Source organism: Camarhynchus parvulus, chromosome 4 (assembly GCF_901933205.1).
Source record: "Camarhynchus parvulus chromosome 4, STF_HiC, whole genome shotgun sequence".
Taxonomy (NCBI): domain Eukaryota; kingdom Metazoa; phylum Chordata; class Aves; order Passeriformes; family Thraupidae; genus Camarhynchus; species Camarhynchus parvulus.
The window spans coordinates 56,560,796-56,577,584 of NC_044574.1; the positions used below are offsets into that span (position 1 = coordinate 56,560,796).

Consider the following 16,789-nt stretch of genomic DNA (forward strand, 5'->3'; position numbering starts at 1 on the left):
AATCAGTAGGTAAATCAGTTATCTTAAATTCAGTAAAATGTTCTTAATTCTTCTGATTGCCTGTTAGTAAAGTGTTGTTTTGTCCCCCTAGGAAGTGGAGCTCCGAGTGACTCTGACAAAGTCAGACAAGGGCAGCCTGGGTTTCACAGTGACCAAAGGTAACGACAGTGTTGGCTGCTACGTGCATGACGTTGTTCAGGATCCTGCCAAAAGCGATGGGAGACTGCGCCCTGGAGACCGACTCATAAAAGTGAGAGAATTCACCTTTTCATGTACAGGGCTTGAACAAAAAGGACAACTTTGAGTCCAAAAAAAAAAATAAAAATTAACTGTGTTGTAGGCTAAGTCAAATGTGGTTAAAGGACAAAGATATACACCTTCTGAGACTCATGATTCAATAGCACTTGAGAACAGCAATGAATGCTTCCTCAATAATGCTGTCTTACTTGGGACCTAACAAGGACACCTGTGTTGCTTTGGTCCTTGCAGGTGAATGACATTGATGTCACCAACATGAGCCATACTGATGCTGTCAACTTCCTGCGAGCTGCCCCCAGGACTGTCAGATTAGTGCTGGGGCGTGTTCTGGAGTTACCAAAGATGCCAGTGTTGCCTCATTTGCTGCCTGACATTACACTGATGTGCCATAAGGAGGAGCTAGGTAACACGGAATTAATCTGCATTTTGCCCTAAAGGAAAACCTCCTCCTTTAGTTACAAAGAAACCTTGATTTTTATTGTTTCCCCTTCTTTCCCTGTGAAGGTTTGACCTTGTCAGGAGGCCATGACAGCCTTTATCAAGCTGTGTATATTAGTGACATTCTCCCCAAATCAGTTGCTGCCAGAGAGGAGAGTCTCCATGTACTAGATATTATCCATTACATTAATGGAGTAAGCACACAAGGAATGACTCTGAAAGAAGCCAAAAGAATGCTGGAAACATGCCTTCCAACAGTGGTGCTCAAAGCAACCAGGTGTGTTCTGGAAGAAGATGCTTCCCTGTACTTTTTGTTTTTCTTGCATGATTGTATGAGTGTATCTGAGAGTGTATGAGTAAAACCTGTTCCCAGTATGACAGGAAATTCACCACATGTTACTGAGGACTGACTACAGAAAGGGTCTGTAAATTCACAGCTTTTGTGCTGCAGTGGAGCACAAGGGTACGTAGTACTTGCTGTGCTTTGTGCTTCTTGGGAGCACAAGGCTGTATCCAGCTGTGAGCTACAAGTGTTCAGATAGGAGGAATTAGTCCACGACCTGCTGTGGCGCTTGGACACTCACAGGTCTGTGAGGATGGATGGGATTCATCCAAGGATATGTAAGGAGCTGGCAGGAGAGCTCACCAAGTCACTCTCCATCATTTCTCATCAGTCCTGGCTCACTGGGGAGGTCCCAGGTGACTGCAGGTTGACCAATGTGACACCCATCTGCAGGATGCAGGGAGGATGCAGGGAGCTCCAGGCCTGTCAGGCTGACCTCAGTGCTAGGGGAGGTTACGGAACAAGATTACCTCAAGTGTGACCACACAGCATGTACAGAACAAGAGGATCAGGTCCAGCCAGCAGTGGTTCAAGAAAGCCAGGTCCTGCCTGGCCCACTGGATCTACTTTCATGGCTGGGCTCCCCATCTGGTGGAAAAGGAAAAGACTGTGGATGTGTCTGCTGGATTGGGTGAAGTCTCTGCTTCTGTCTCCCACAGCATTCCCCTGGAGAAGCTGGCAGCCCATGCCTTGGAGAGATGCTCTTCACTGGGTTAAAACGTGGCTGGAGGGAGAGAGTGATGGTGAATGGTGCTAGTGGGCTTTCCCCAAGGCTCAGTATTGGGGCCAATCCAGTTCCATTTCTTTACTGATGATTTGGAAGAGGGGATTGGATGTGTCCTCACTCAGTTTGCAAGTGACACCAAGTTGGTTGGGAATGATTAGCAGTTTTACCAGTAGCACTGTTTACTTCGATATCTGTTGATTACTGTGATTTGCTTATTTTTTAAATAAATATTCCTGTAAATATTTCTTTTCACAGAGATGGTCATGCAGTGTTCCCAAAATCCAAAAGCCCTGAGAACTCAAGTCCATGGCCAATGAAAGCTAATGGTAAGATTTGTGTGCTTACTCCCAGCAAGTGAAATTCACCTGTTCATAAAAATAAAGGAACTGATATGGACCAGAAGATACTATCCCAGTCCAGCTTTTTGTGACCAGCTCCAACAGGAGTTTGCTTGATCTTTCCTCTAAAAGCTCCATGAAGAGAGATTCACCAACAGTGTTTGTATTACATAATTTTTTGTGTAGTTTAGAAATTCTCTCTAATATAGAGCAGAAGGGTTCCTTTGAAGAAGGACCCAAGAGTCAGATAATATTTATTTTTAAAAAAAGTAGTCAATGACAAGTGTTTGTGGGGCTGTATCTTGTACATTTTTAGCAAAAAGGAATCAACACTGTTGTCAAAGGTGCATGTTTCCACTGTAAGTTGTTAAAATATTTATCAATATTTCTCTTTGCTTTGAGCTGGTTAGTTGTATTAGTATTCATGCTTTCTGATCACATTAAATAGAACATTCAAAAAGTCATTATATGAGATGTAGTCATTCAGACAGAAGTTTGGCAATGCACAGAAACCAGGCAGAAATGCTACTCATGTCATAACGTAGTATTAAATAATACTTGCTTCTTTTATAAAAATAATCAGTGGGGGCTAATTTAATTTCAGAGAAAAAGTTGTTGCTTTTTCCCCATTTTTGTTTAGGTTGTTCCTGTGGTGATCCCTGTGATAAAACAGAGAAGTCAACTGATGCTTATGGGCCCAAGGTAGATGCTCCTCTCTTGTGCCTGTTACCATTAACCAGAGAAAAGGATCTACTTGAAACACTTTTAAAACTAAATAATTGAATTAAACAATCTGTTGATCAAAGTATACAAACCCACTATTATCAATTGACATGAATAAGCAGTGATCATAATAAAAATGCAAGCTTTTTTGATTGATCTGCTCTTTCTTATGGCACTGCTTTGTTGAAAGACAAATTGTCTTACGAGAAGGATGTAAGGCTGTCATCCAGAATACTCCATTCAGCCCACAGTTTCTGCAGATGCTTTCATATTGTATTTGCTAGGTGGTTTCCTTTCTTTTTTTTTTCCTTAGTTTTTCGTTAGAGATGCTGAGGTTGTGGGACCAAAAGTACTGAAGCTTGCATACATTTTATAGAGATTAAAATAATGTTAAGTACTACCAGGTATTCTCTTGTAGAAGCTGCTGCTTCATCAGCATGTGGGTTTTTTTTCTGAGTTGCTTTAATTTTGTTTTATTTGCTCTTGTAATGTGAAACTTCCCACCCATCACCCAGATATCTCAGATGATATGAATAGAGGTTTTTATTTGTTGCTGAGGAGAGGTGAAAACTTTTTAGTGGTTGTTTGCTGCTTCAACAAACTGCCAGGCTCTTTAAGAGGTAATTTGTAACAATTTGTTAATTGTTCTTTGCTTCCTCAGGTCAATGGCAATGGCATCCTTGGACCTTCTCAGGGAAATACAGAAAACAATATCCATCACACAAAAGCACTAATGAACTTCTCAGGGGCAGAAGATGCACCTTCCCTTGGATTTAGCAACCAGATGTCAGATTTTCCTAAACACACTGACAAATCAGGTAAGAGGAGGTGAGATGGGGACTGCATCATTCTGCATTTATTGTACCAGCACAAGAGAATCACACCATGGTTGAATATGCTGAAATAATTTAATGCTAGGCTGGCAGTCACTTTTAGAAGATAATTTCCAAGTCTTGTGCTTTGCTTTATGGGAGTTAGTTGATGTTGAAAGTAGACTTATGGAAATTGGATTTTGTCTTAGAGAGAAATAAAGGAAGGCCAAGGTAACAGCTAGAAAGAATGCCTTGTGTCTGCCCCTTTAAATCAGTTCTTGCAAACCATTCTGTACTGGGAAAACTGGTCATTTTGCACTATTTGCCTTCAGGAACAGAGGTTCCAGATGATGAGTATTATGATGAGGATGACCACAATGAAGTTGTCCAGTATCTGTTGGATGTTGTAGATGAGGAAGCTCAGAACCTCTTGAATCAGAATAATGCAACTTCAGAGGCTCAGACTCTTCTACATCTCAAGAAGGCTGCATCAGAAAATCACCTGCCAGGTAACCTGAGCCATTAAAAAGAACATCCCTGACAGCAAATCACTTTGAAACAAGGTGCCAAGTAAGCAGTTGATTTGTCAACAGGGGAGTTGGTTAACATTGGTTTGATATCTGAACTGGAAGTTTCCCAAGTTGAACACAGACAAATAGTTGCTGATTACCATGAATGTGAGATGCAATGTAATAAGTGAGGTTCTGGTTTGAAAAATCTGATTTTTGCTTTAAGTAATCTGAGAAAATTATTCCTATTCTAGAGTTGTCTCTTGAGTGAAATTCCTATTGTTTGGGTACCTGGTCCTGCAGCTGCAGTCATGTTGGTGTGCTAAGCATTTCAGTATTTCGTTGACTTCAGATTATACAACTTGGAAATGTGTTGAGATCTCTCAAAACCAAACTATTCACCAAGCTGCTTTGTCTCTTTTAGAAAGATTGGCTCTTTTTCAGTACCTGCTTCTGACTGTACACCTTTCTCTTGCTTCATTCCATCTCCTCACTTTTACTTATTATTAGATGTAGTGAGGAGTAGGGTTTGTAGTTCCTTTGTGGCATCACACTCTGTATGCATGTTCCAAAAATTCAAGCAAGATGCTTGCTGCTTCTGTAGAGATTCCTTCTAAAACTCAATATACACCTTTCAAAACTGTAATTATTTCAGGTCATGAGTGCAAGGTCATTGGGTTATTGTATTGGTCATTGCATTAGAAGTCAGGGGTCACTGCAGTTCTGGCTGTGCCAGGATCTCAACTGAGGAATATCATTGGAGCTCCAGTAGTTCCAGTTTCCTGTAGGCTGTCCTTTATGACTGAAGATGAATTAAATCCATAGGGTATGGCAGCAGGGTGCTTCCACAGCAAAGAGATACAAGTCAGATTTTATCTGGCATGTCCTAATTACATTTTGTTATGCGAAGAGTAGAATCCTGGTTTGGATCTACTGCTGGCTTAAATCCAACTGAATTGCAGAAAAACCACTGGCAGGGGGAATGTGATACCTCAGTAGCTGCAGCCTGTCCATCAGTTATTCTGTGACACAGATATTCTGTGAAAGCAACCTCACATAACATGGCAGCTGTTCCAGTTATAAAATAAAGAAACCTAAAGTCTGTTTATCCTATGCAGTAAGAACTCTCCAACACTCTGGTAGCAAAGGGCCTCTAAATGTGTTTCTTGGTTTTTCTGGCACCTCTATTCCCTGTCTAGTGCCAGACAGGTGGAAGAGGATTCACATCTGTGAGAGGGTGGCTCCTGGGCATTTTCTGGTGTGTTTATGCTGTATCCCCTGATTTTCCTGTTCAGCAGAGATGAATGGAAGGGTGACAGAAGATAAGTCTGAGGACACAGACTGTGATGGGTCATCTTTACCTGAAGATTTTTCAGAGGTAGGATGGCAAGAAGATAGCAAGTGCTTTTTCAGTTTTTTTCCTTATTGGCATAGAATTGGTGGAAATAACATTACATGTCCTTTAAACTACAACGGTGTAGGTAGTAGCTTTAAATGGTGTGTACACATTTATTTTTAAATAGCATATGATTATCATAAATTACCTATGTAAGAGAACAAAGCTCAAGTTATTTTACGCTATCATATGAAATCCATCAGCTTTTTTTTTCAAAAAGAGTGGTAATAAAACTACTTTGTTAATGCTACTTCAGCTTTTTAGTCTAAAAGATTTCAGTGATTCCTGCTCAAAGAAGGGAAGTGGTCACAGTGAAAATGAATGCTGTCCAAAATGTGGAAATATGGATTTAAAATTTGTTCTCCTGCTGCTTTTGCTAGGATAAGTTCATTAGCTTGAATAAATTCTATATGTGGTTTACTCTATGTTATTGTATGTCCTGGTTTACATCAGTTACTGGAAGTCTGGGTTTTGTCTCTTGTTTCAAATCAGCAGAACTCTGTCTCTCCAGCACATCCTGGCTCTTGCAGCTTTCTGTCCAGTTAGTAGAGCTGAAAATCAAATCAGGAGTCTAGCTCTGTGTCAATGTGCTCCAGGGAGAGCCACGAGTAAAATTGGCCCAGTATGGCAGGGGAAAAGCAAGTTGGCCTAAAAAGAAGAAATTATTTTCTAGAGTTGTTCTTGAAAGAAGGATGGAAATGCCTTCCTCTGTGCTGCAGAGTCTTCATTGTCTGCTGAGGAAGGTGTCAATACGAATGTGTGTCGTTTAGAGGTGTGTTCCATATCCACAGTGTGGGAACTGTGGCTTGACAGCTCCGAGGCAGAAGTTTTTACTAACAAGTTTAGCTTATAAAGGGTTTCTTAAGTATTAGAAACAAAAAAAAAGCCAGCTGGGGAAAACTTAGGTGACTCTGCTGCTGCTGTGAGTCAGGAGTGATTTTAATATAGCTTTTTGGCCTTGTTACAGTAGAGTGTCTTTCCAAGTGCTTAGTGTTCTCGTCCTCTGTTATTTTGGGTTAATGAGATGTCTAAAAGAGGAAAGTCTTCCATTATGTGCTGCTTTGAACTTAGTACCCTTCAGAAATAGTCCCAGTAATTGTTAATGGTTTAAAACTTGCAGCATGTGAATGTTGCAACTATGTCTTTTAATGTGTTTTGAAATACTTCTTCTAGGCAACACATGTAAATGGGTGTGAAGACTTTTGTGAAGTAAAAGCTGTACCAGAAAGGTAAAATTTCTTTTCTAGTGTTGATTGAAAGCAACCCATGAAGTCTGGAAGTCTGAAGTGTAATATGTTGAAATGAGAGAAGAGCAACTACAAAAAACCAAGAAACCACCCCCAAAACAAACCAAATAAAACATCTGTCCAATGTCTTGTTGAATTGTTCTTTTGATCTGTTCCTTACTTTAAAAGTTGTAATTTTTCTTAATACTAGTCAGCTTTATGTGGTTTACTACACCCTACTTTTATCTGTTCATTTCATATGTCATTGTAGCAAGTAACTGGACTATGTTCAGATGTCTCCAAATAACATCATTTGCATTGTGCTAACAACTGGGTACTTGGATGTGAAGAAAACATTCAGTCAATGCTGTCTCCAGTTCAAATCTATACAACCTTTATTAGTGTTACATCTTCTGGTTTTACACCACTGCAACTCAGATATAGAGTTCCTCTGCTCTATCAGCTCCCATTTGGATGCCTGGGGCTTACTGTTTTTTCCATGGAGCAAAAAGCATATGACTGACCAAGTTACTAGCTAGCTGTCACTTTGAGCCACTTTGAACTTTAGATATTTCCAAGGTTGTTTTTCTTGGTGAAATAATTTTAGTCCAAGTGAAATTTCAATGAAAATGTATATGGTTTTATGTTGTTAAGCTTGTGGGAAGTTTGGGGTTGAGACTTGGTGACGTTATGACTTAAAATACTTAATACATTCATCAGTATCTTCAACAAAGTTAGAAAAATTGCAATTGGAAATAGATACTCAAGTGTAGTGAATTGTGTGAGTAGTACAAATCTGCTGTTGGATGATCTTTAATTGCTTAGCCTTTGAAAAATAATTGCAGTGGTAGTTATTACTAGATTTGTATATTCCTGGCTCTTTTTCCACTGTTACATTTTTAAGATCCCCTGTGGAGATGTAAAAAGAAAAAAAAACGGGGGGACAAAAAAAGTTTACATTTTTGAGATTACTGGTTAGGGCTCCAGTGCAGAAATAATTGTAGCTATAAATTACTTTCTGGTGGAGCCTGTTTGGTGTTTTTTTAACTAGGTAGCAAATGTGTTGGTTCTGGGTGTTATTTCTTACTTCCATACCTTGTCCTCTCATAGATCCCCTCCACAGCCTTCCTTGAGCCAGGCAGATGAGGAGGAGATCACGTGGGGAAGCGATGAGCTGCCGATTGAATCAGTCAGCCAGGAGCATGTGAATAAAGGCAAGGACATTTAACATAATCACTGGGAAACTTCAGGGTCACTTTATATAAACAGAAGTGAATTCTGAGATATCCTGGATATGTTTTGAGGGTGTCATGGCAGGTAGAAGGAGGATTCTAACAGCTCAGCAATGCACTGGGAAGGATCTCTACATTTTTATGTAGTAAGTGTGTGAGAGTTAATAGGAACAAGTATTGGCAGTGTTGTGTCTGTAGTTGTAGAAAGCTGGGACTAGCTGAGATACTTCCTTCCTCAGTATCTGTCTCACAAAAGCTGCAACAATAAATATATGTTTGACTGTGATTAGATTGATACATCATGTGTTTCACATACCATCTACCCCATGCTCAGATGAGGCATTACTTTCATCTTCGTTCTTCCAGTGCTGCTCAGTGTGGCAGAGTGGCATCTGTACAGTTGGATGTGTTTGGCAGGATTTAGTCTTCACTTTTTTTAAGCTAGCATTAGAAATGTTAGTTCCTGAAGTTCATATACAGCAGTCCTTTGCATTCATTTAAAGAAGAAAGGATAATCCATGTGATACTTCAGACTAAGTCAGTAGGTTTAAGACACTTCTAATTGCAGTACCAGAGAGATACTTGGTTTATGAATTTTGTTGTGCTTCAGAGAAGCACTGAAGACCTGATGGGAGGCAAGCTGTATTGGAAAAAAAAATGTCCTTCCAAGAGATAATTGTAAGATGTGCTGTATACATGTTGAGTATTAGTGCTAAAAACAAGTCACAGGATGTAATGTCGAGAGTTCTGAATTATCCCTGTCCATGTCCATCCATTTTTGTAGGTTATTGCGTGAAGAACTTACATTTAAAATACACTTGAAGTTTGTTTCAATGTATTTATTGGAAGTTCAGGAAAATACTCACCCTAGTTACTGGATTCATCAGAGCTGATTTTGTGTCTTACTGGTTTTGCTAGTTAATTTGCTTTTGCCTGCCAAACTAAGAGGAGAACTGTGTTCTCTCTGTGTATGGGAGCATTCAGGAGAAAACAGCAACATGCAAATCCAACTGTGAGCTTCAGTTTATGTTTCCCGGTTTTAGCTATTTATTTATATTTATATCTTCTGCTAGATTTCCCCCTAGTGACAAATGAAGAGGTCTCTGCACTCCCTACTGTGAATGTGCTCCCTGGAGGCAAATATTCAGGAGCCAAATTGAAGTCAGTGATCAGGATGCTGCGTGGATTGCTGGAACAGGGAGTCCCTTCTAAAGAGATTGAAGTGAGTAACTATTTGTCTTCTAAAGTCCTTTTTCCCAGTATGAAACAAAAATAGAATGGCTGGATCATCACTGCCTTGAATTCCACAGCTCTTTAATTGGAAGCTCAAAAGAGATTAAAAGACTTGACACCAAAGACTTCTCTCCCTTCTCCCACAAGCTGCTGAGAGATGAGATCAGTTTGAATTCAGTTCATAAGTGCTTTTTGCATCATTCTTGCTTCTGGTAAATTACCAAGTGAATATAATGTGAACAGGCATAGACAAGGGCTGTAAAGTCTAGCTGCTGAATGTTAAATCAGTTTTTTCAAAGTCTTAAGTCAGCCATGTTACATGATCTCTTTTTTGAGAGAATGAGATAAAATATTTACTGATAGCATATAGGGTTTGATTTGGGGTTTTTTGTTAATTTCATTTTCTTGGCTATGTAAAAGATTCCTTCTTGTGACTGCATTATTTTGCATCTCCATGTTAGGATTTGATTTTTAATTATTCTGTTTGTTGATGACTTGATAACATAACCACTCTTGCTATTATTACCAATCAGTGTTTCCTAATGCACATAATGCACATAATTGCTTCTTTTCAGAACCTCCAGGAGTTAAAACCTCTGGATCAGTGTTTGATTGGACAAGCAAAGGAGAACAGGAGAAAGAACAGATATAAAAACATACTTCCTTGTAAGTCCTAACTCATTTGAAATTCACAGTTGATATTCTGTCACCACCTGTATGGTCAGATGGATTGGATCAGAGGTGGCATGGTTTGATTCCTAATCCTAGTAAGGATGAAAATAAAGCAAGCATTTTTAAAGCAGTTTAGGATCAGTGAACAATATACTACTATGCTGTGGTGGGTGGGGACGGATGTTCGCAGATTTTTTCAGTTGTTTTAGCAGATCCCATGTCTTAAATGATGTATACATGTGGAACCAAGGCTTTTTTAGTTTTACCCATGCAGAATTGGGAAAACAGACATGTGTACTATTGTCAGTAAATTTCCTGCCATAAAATTCTGCTTGTTCGGTGTTGAGAAGTAAGAACTGACAGAGGTTAGTTCTATGTGAGGAAAACTCAACCTCTGTTTTTCAGAGTTGCTGCAGTTCAAATTGCTTATCCCACCTGTCTGCTGATTTATATTTCTCCTGCAGACATATTTTTCTTTATTAAAAGTACTGATTAGTGTCCTAAATTAAGTATTTAAGTGATTTATTTCTTCTAAAGCAAGCTGTGGAAGCATCAGTGGAGATAAGTGCTGTGTGAGTGTGTCAGGCTCAGCCTGTATTGTGTGAAGGTGAGACGATGTGCACAGCTAACATGAGGTCTCTCTGTTGTGTGGGGGTGACAGATGACACCACCAGAGTCCCTCTCGGGGTGGAAGGTGGATACATCAATGCCAGCTTCATTCGCATGCCCGTGGGGAACGAGGAGTTCGTTTACATTGCCTGCCAAGGACCTCTTCCTACTACTGTAGCAGATTTCTGGCAAATGGTTTGGGAGCAAAACTGTACTGTGATTGCCATGATGACTCAGGAGGTCGAGGGAGAAAAGATAAAGTGTCAGCGTTACTGGCCAGATGTGCTCAATAAAACCACCATGATCAATGACAGACTGCGCCTCGCTCTTGTGAGACTTCAGCAGCTGAAGGGCTTCATCATCAGAGTGCTGGAGCTTGAAGAGATTCAGGTGAGTGAATCTAATTCTGCAAGCTTAGAGTATTTTCTGTGTTGCCATATTTATCCTTATACTTCTGCCTTTCCTGCTTTCACTTGCATTGTCTCATCAAGAGGCAGCCCAGGACTTCCCCTCTTTGCCCAGTGATCATTACTGGGCAGCTGTTCCTTGTGGCAGCTTGTGCTGCTTTGTGACCTTTACAGGAGAAAGCATTTGGGCCAGGCTATGATTTAATTACACTAATAAGACTCTAAATTTTGGTCCCCATTGGCCACAGAAACATATGTAAGGATATTAATTCACTAATAATTCAGCCTGGCCGGTTGATTCCTCTGTGTGATCAGCTCAGTCTGCACAGTGAACCTTACACTTTCAAATTACTTACTAGTTATTTCCAGTTTAGCTCTTGCTGTATTGAATTACAAAGCACCTTCACTGGGCAAATCCCTGTGTTCTGAGACTTTTCTTTGGGAACTCCATTTCTTTCTTTTCATTCTTGCCACGTGCCAAACGGTGGTGTTGTTTTTGGCCCTCAGACGGGCGAAGTGCGGCACATTTCCCACCTGAACTTCGTGGCCTGGCCTGACCACGACACGCCCTCGCAGCCGGATGATCTGCTCACCTTCATCTCTTACATGAGGCACGTGCACAAGGCAGGACCCATCATCACCCACTGCAGCGCAGGCATCGGCAGGTCGGGCACCCTCATCTGCATAGATGTGGTCCTGGGGCTCATCGGCAGAGACCTCGATGTGAGTATCCCAGGGGATGGCCCAGGGGCGCTCCTGACCTGCAGGAAGTGTTCCACTGAATCCATACATTCTCTTAAAGAGTGTGCCGTGCTGTTGGCAGTACTGTGTTTCTTTGCTGGTGATCCCAGGTGGGGAGAGCTCTGATATCCAGTGGGTTAGCTCAGGGCAAGGACATCTTCTACCATAGTGGACTTCTGGCACATGGCATGGGAAAAATGGTGTTGCCATGATGGCTTGGGCAATTGGTGGAAGGTGTGTGTGAATTGGCTTTTCCAGCACAACCAGGGATTGCTTTCTAGGGTGATCCACAGGAGGGTGCTAGCTTCCTTATGTTTATGTCCCTCAGCAGCCTGGGGTAGCAAAACTGTGGTGAATTTCCAAGAAAGATGAGCTGTCATGCTTAGCTCAGTGGAGTTTCTAAGCTCCCTCTGAATGTCTGAAACTATTTTCTGCATGCTTAGCTCAGAGTAAGCAAGATTGCCTGTGTCCAGAAAGAACAGAAGAAAAGGGGAGAGTGTCTGATGTAGGGCCACATCCAGATTGCCCAGAGACAGCACATGCTGGTTACCTACCAGACAAACATAGGCTGTAGTGAATTATTTGTTTCATTACTAATGTACCTAATTCTATTCCCTGGTTTGATGCTGGGGAGGTTCCTTTGTTCTGCATGTCTGTCTTTTTTGAGTGTTTAACTTGCTGATTGTTTTGGCAGTTCGACATCTCGGACCTGGTGCGCACCATGCGCCTGCAGAGACATGGAATGGTTCAGACAGAGGTGGGTCTGCATTCCCCAGGCACTCACTGAAGCACCTGAAATGCCAGAGAGCTTTGTGATGCACACAGCAGTTGTCTTCGTGCACTGTAATGTGACACTTGTGTCACAAGAATTGAATCAGATGAGTAGCAGGATGTATTTAACATTTATAAACACAAGCTGTTTTTAACATGCTGTATTGTTTTGATCTGTGTTTAAAAAAAAATGTGAGTTTTTATCTTCAAAAGCATGTGTTTATAGAGGAGGCCAGCTAAGCTTTTTTGGTTTAAAGTTGCATTATAAACTGAAGAGAAGGCCTAACTGTAGCTGCTGTGAATCAGTGATATGTCTTGAGATCTCTTTTGGTAATATATTCATCCAGAAGTTCAATCTTTTAAGAATAATCTGGATCTAGAGCTAATTAACTTTAGAGATGGTCATCACAAGGTCTTGTTAAAATCTTCACTTTTTCTTTGAATGGGAAGGAATTGTAAAGTCATAGTTAAAAAAAACCCCTGAAATCAAATAAGTAAACTATCAGCCCCATCCCCACCTCACACCCCAAAACATCTATCAGCCCCCACACCTCCATCACTCAGATTAAGGTAAGAAGTTCCACTGTCCTCTGAATTCTGTATTAGTTGGTGCAAGTCCTTGAAATTCACTTGCAGTCTTCATTTCTGCTTACATAAAGTGCCTAGTCTCCTTTAGGTGGTTTTGATGTGAAAGAAAGATAAATGTCCCATATGAAATATTATCTTCAGTGGCAGAGGAGTGTCTGTATTTGCTTTAAGTTGAAGTTGCATATTTTTCATATTTTTCCACTGTGGCCTTTTTGTTTATTTGGATTTTTTTTTCTTCTTTTTTTTTTTTGTTGTTTTTTGGTGGTTATTGTTGTTGTTTGGAGTCTTTTGTTTTCTTTGGGATTTGGTGATGGTGGTTTTATGATTTTATTTAATAGTATAATTAGTATTTAAAGTGCTGTACAACTGTGAAGTGCAAGTGAGAGCACTTAGGTGTGCAGGCATTTTTAACATGTTCTGTAATTTCCTTTTCCTTGCAGGATCAGTACATTTTCTGCTATCAAGTTGTCCTTTATGTCCTGAACAAACTCCAGGATGAAGAAAAACAGAGAGACAAATAAAATACTGAAGAAGAAGTGCATTTAAAATAAGGAAGCAAGGAGATTGAGACGCTTTGGAGCATTTTATTTGTCTTGCCAATAGTTTTCTAATCCCTTTCTTCAGTTGCTGTCCAATGCCTTTTCTATGAAGTCTCTCCATCATTCCAAATAAGGTATATAGTTTTAAGGAAAAGGGATAGCTCATACAATACCAATATTATCTTCAGCCCCACAGATGCACATGTGAGATTTTTGTATAACAATATTTAATAAAGCTGCATTTTTTGCAGCTTCCTTAATATGTCATAAAATACAGAAATAAAAATATTTTAATTTAAAAAGAAAAGTAAAGAAGAAGAAAAAAAAGTAATCCTATACTACTTCCTGCAGTTCTGCAACTGTTTTGGGGTATTTGTTTCTTTCAGGGTGGGGAAGTGGGAGGGATGAAGCAGTATTTTTATCTTGTAAACTTTATTACAAAGACCTTTTACTAGACTCTTTTGAAAGCTTGTTCATGGCACAGAATTTTTGCCCTTCTAGTACAATTAGAGGTATTTTATAGAGGGTATCTTGAAATCAGCATTTAAGCTTTAAGAGATGCCTGTTAGCATAAGGATAGTAGTGAATGTTAACTGTATCACAGTTAATAATGTTTACTTCATAGAATTTTATGTATATATTTATATACTTTTACACAAAAGAAAAGCTGAATTATAGGGTGTCTAACCTTATAATTGATTAGGCATCTCTACTCTGTAAATAAAAATATACCTAATGTACACTGATCAGTGGGTCTGGGTATTTTTGTGTCCTTGTGACTGATTTTTCTTGGCCTTCCATGGCATCATTCCTTGTGGTTGCTGCCCCTAAGACATAAAGTGCACATTTTAATTTTTCAGTATGCTTCTGTTCTTCAGTATCTGTTTGAAAAATCTGGCAGAACTGTGGGCTCCTTTCTGGAGAGTTCCCACGCTATGGTGAAGAGTTTGTTTTCCCTCCCTCCTTGTTTTTCAGCCCACCTGGGCAGTGAGACCACATCACTTTTTTAGGGGGTGTGTTTGCCCTGTTACAGCAGGGTTCTGACAACAGTGTAACCTGCTCTGCTTACTGCCACCAGGCTTGAGGTTGGAGGCAAGATATCAGATTCTAAGTAGCTCTGTAGTTTAGGGATACTGTAAACAGTCAAAACTATTCTGATAGAAAATTTTCATTTTAAGGTCTGTGGGAGCCTTGGATGGTGAATAAATGCCATCAGCCTCGAGTGGTCATTTGAGGGCTTGGGCAATATTCCTGTCCCAGCAATCCTTGACAGAACTGAAGCTTTTGTGCTGTCAGGAAGGGTATAAGAGTGCTAATTTAACAGTATTCTGCATTGAAGTGGTGGAAGTAAGTTCAGAGTCTGGTTATTATTCAAGGTTTTGACTCTTCAAAATAGTAGCCTGCAGTGTTCCAGTGTCCCAAAACTGAGGTGACCACTGCCTTGTAAGAGCATGACTTAAAAAAGGAAAGAGCCTTTTCCACTTTTCAGTAATACTCTGTATTTTATTCCCTCCAGCAAAACAGCAAAATTGTGCACCTTACAGAGCACCATAGTTTGAGGAAGGAAAATCAATTCTGTGTAGATAGAAGCAGAGGTAAATTGATTAGCCATGTTGGCAGTATACCTATGTGGAGGAGCTATAAATTGAAGACAGAAGATTTTCAAGACAACAGTTGTATACAGGCAAAGTAAGTAAACACAGCTAGTTAATGCACTGCAGCTGCTTTAACATAAATAGTAACTTCAGAGAGTTTGGGTATGTCTGGGTGTTAGAAACAAAAGAAAGTGTTATGGTAACCAGACAGCACTGTTAAGGCAGTTAAATTCTTCTTTTAAATGTTTTCAGGTACATGCCAAACAACGTAGAAACAGGAACAGATTTTGTATAACGTACTGCAGGTACAGCACAAACAGCTTGCTTCAGATTACAACTTATGGGAAACACAGATCAGTAAACAGCTCCAGATTTTGCTGCTTGTCCTCAGTGATATGATGATGATCTGTGGTATGGTGTTATACCCAATTTCCTTTGAATGCTGGACACACAAAAAGCAGAGGATAACTAGACCTAACCTCCCCGGCCTCAAAAAAAGGATAAACATACACACACACAAACAAAAAAATCAGAAATCTTCACAAAAAAAAAGGAGAAACACATGCACACACAAAGTATTCAGATGTTGCTGAGAAATCATGCATGTATGGTGAAAGATGGCATTGGCCTCTTTTGAGAAGTACTCTGAATTTCCTTGGATTTTTGTCTCAGTGCTGAGAAATAGAATATTGAATAAAGATTGAATGCTCTCTAGTCTGACACTTGCTGAGGACACTGGAAGGTTGTCTTTTTTCTGGTAAGCAGGTGGAACTTCTTCTCTGTGAGACTGGGTGTGGTCACTAGTTGAAACAGACCCCACAACTCAAAACTTAGTATAAAAAAATGGGTGTGCTTATGCTGTGGGATGGCTTAAACTTGGTTTCTGTGGAAAATCTGGTTGGAAATCTGTTCATCTTATTCTTCAAAGGATTAGATTATTTAAAATCCTTATGCCCTCTTTGAAGAAATGAGAAGTAAAATTATTGAGCAGCCTAGTTCCTTGAAAGAAAAATTGCTGTGTGCTTTCTTACTATGCTGACTATATGATTTGCAGGGGCAAAAAATCTTGAGAGGCTTTTTTTTATTTAGAACTGGGATACCTTGCTGAGTAAGCATCCAGGGCATGCTCCAGCTGAAGGGGATTTTCCTTTATATAGGTATCTGATTTTTAGCAGGAAGTGTACCAGACTAGGGAAAAAACTGACATATAATCCATTATAGTTCTAATTAAAGAACTGACCCTGTGTGTTAACCCAAGAGAGAAAGGATCCTTTTGTTTTTCCAGCCAGAATTAGCTGACAGAAGCACAAATGCTTTGCCACACAAGCAGCCCTGTGCCATTGGTAGTTTAAAATATCTTCGTTTTCCTTGCTGGTCTTTGCCTGCAAGAGAAGGGCAACAAAGGAGGGATTCCAGTTGCTCCTTGGAAACTGTTTTGAGGGTTCATTACTGTTGTTACTTGAATACTTCTGAGCAGCTTCTTTCCTTACAACTAAAGTCCTTCTAAAACTACCTGTGTGGGGAAAAAAGAACCATCATCTGTGGGGAAGTTGGAATTTGTGACATCCACTGACAGACAAGTCATTGGGGCAGTGACTTGGGGCAAACATCAAGTGGCACATGGAATCTGTC

General features: G+C 40.0%; 1 protein-coding gene across 8 annotated transcripts in view; it reads left to right on the forward strand.

Annotated features, from left to right (window-relative positions):
• Nucleotides 1-14,301, forward strand: part of PTPN13 (protein tyrosine phosphatase non-receptor type 13) — a 112,046-nt gene extending 97,745 nt beyond the window's left edge. For 4 of the 8 annotated variants that reach the window (XM_030946870.1, XM_030946873.1, XM_030946876.1 and 1 more), the window contains 16 exons: nt 92-250; nt 490-661; nt 763-973; nt 2,022-2,092; nt 2,745-2,806; nt 3,489-3,645; nt 3,972-4,148; nt 5,444-5,526; nt 6,718-6,773; nt 7,881-7,984; nt 9,076-9,224; nt 9,811-9,901; nt 10,560-10,906; nt 11,431-11,646; nt 12,359-12,421; nt 13,464-14,301. In XM_030946870.1, coding sequence (XP_030802730.1) covers nt 92-250; nt 490-661; nt 763-973; nt 2,022-2,092; nt 2,745-2,806; nt 3,489-3,645; nt 3,972-4,148; nt 5,444-5,526; nt 6,718-6,773; nt 7,881-7,984; nt 9,076-9,224; nt 9,811-9,901; nt 10,560-10,906; nt 11,431-11,646; nt 12,359-12,421; nt 13,464-13,544 — 2,199 coding nt within the window. In that variant the 3' untranslated portion in view covers nt 13,545-14,301. The remainder of the gene's footprint in view (nt 1-91; nt 251-489; nt 662-762; nt 974-2,021; nt 2,093-2,744; nt 2,807-3,488; nt 3,646-3,971; nt 4,149-5,443; nt 5,527-6,717; nt 6,774-7,880; nt 7,985-9,075; nt 9,225-9,810; nt 9,902-10,559; nt 10,907-11,430; nt 11,647-12,358; nt 12,422-13,463) is intronic. The other 4 variants (XM_030946872.1, XM_030946877.1, XM_030946875.1 and 1 more) reach the window with 2 other exon arrangements.
• The last annotated feature ends 2,488 nt before the right edge of the window (nt 14,302-16,789 follow it).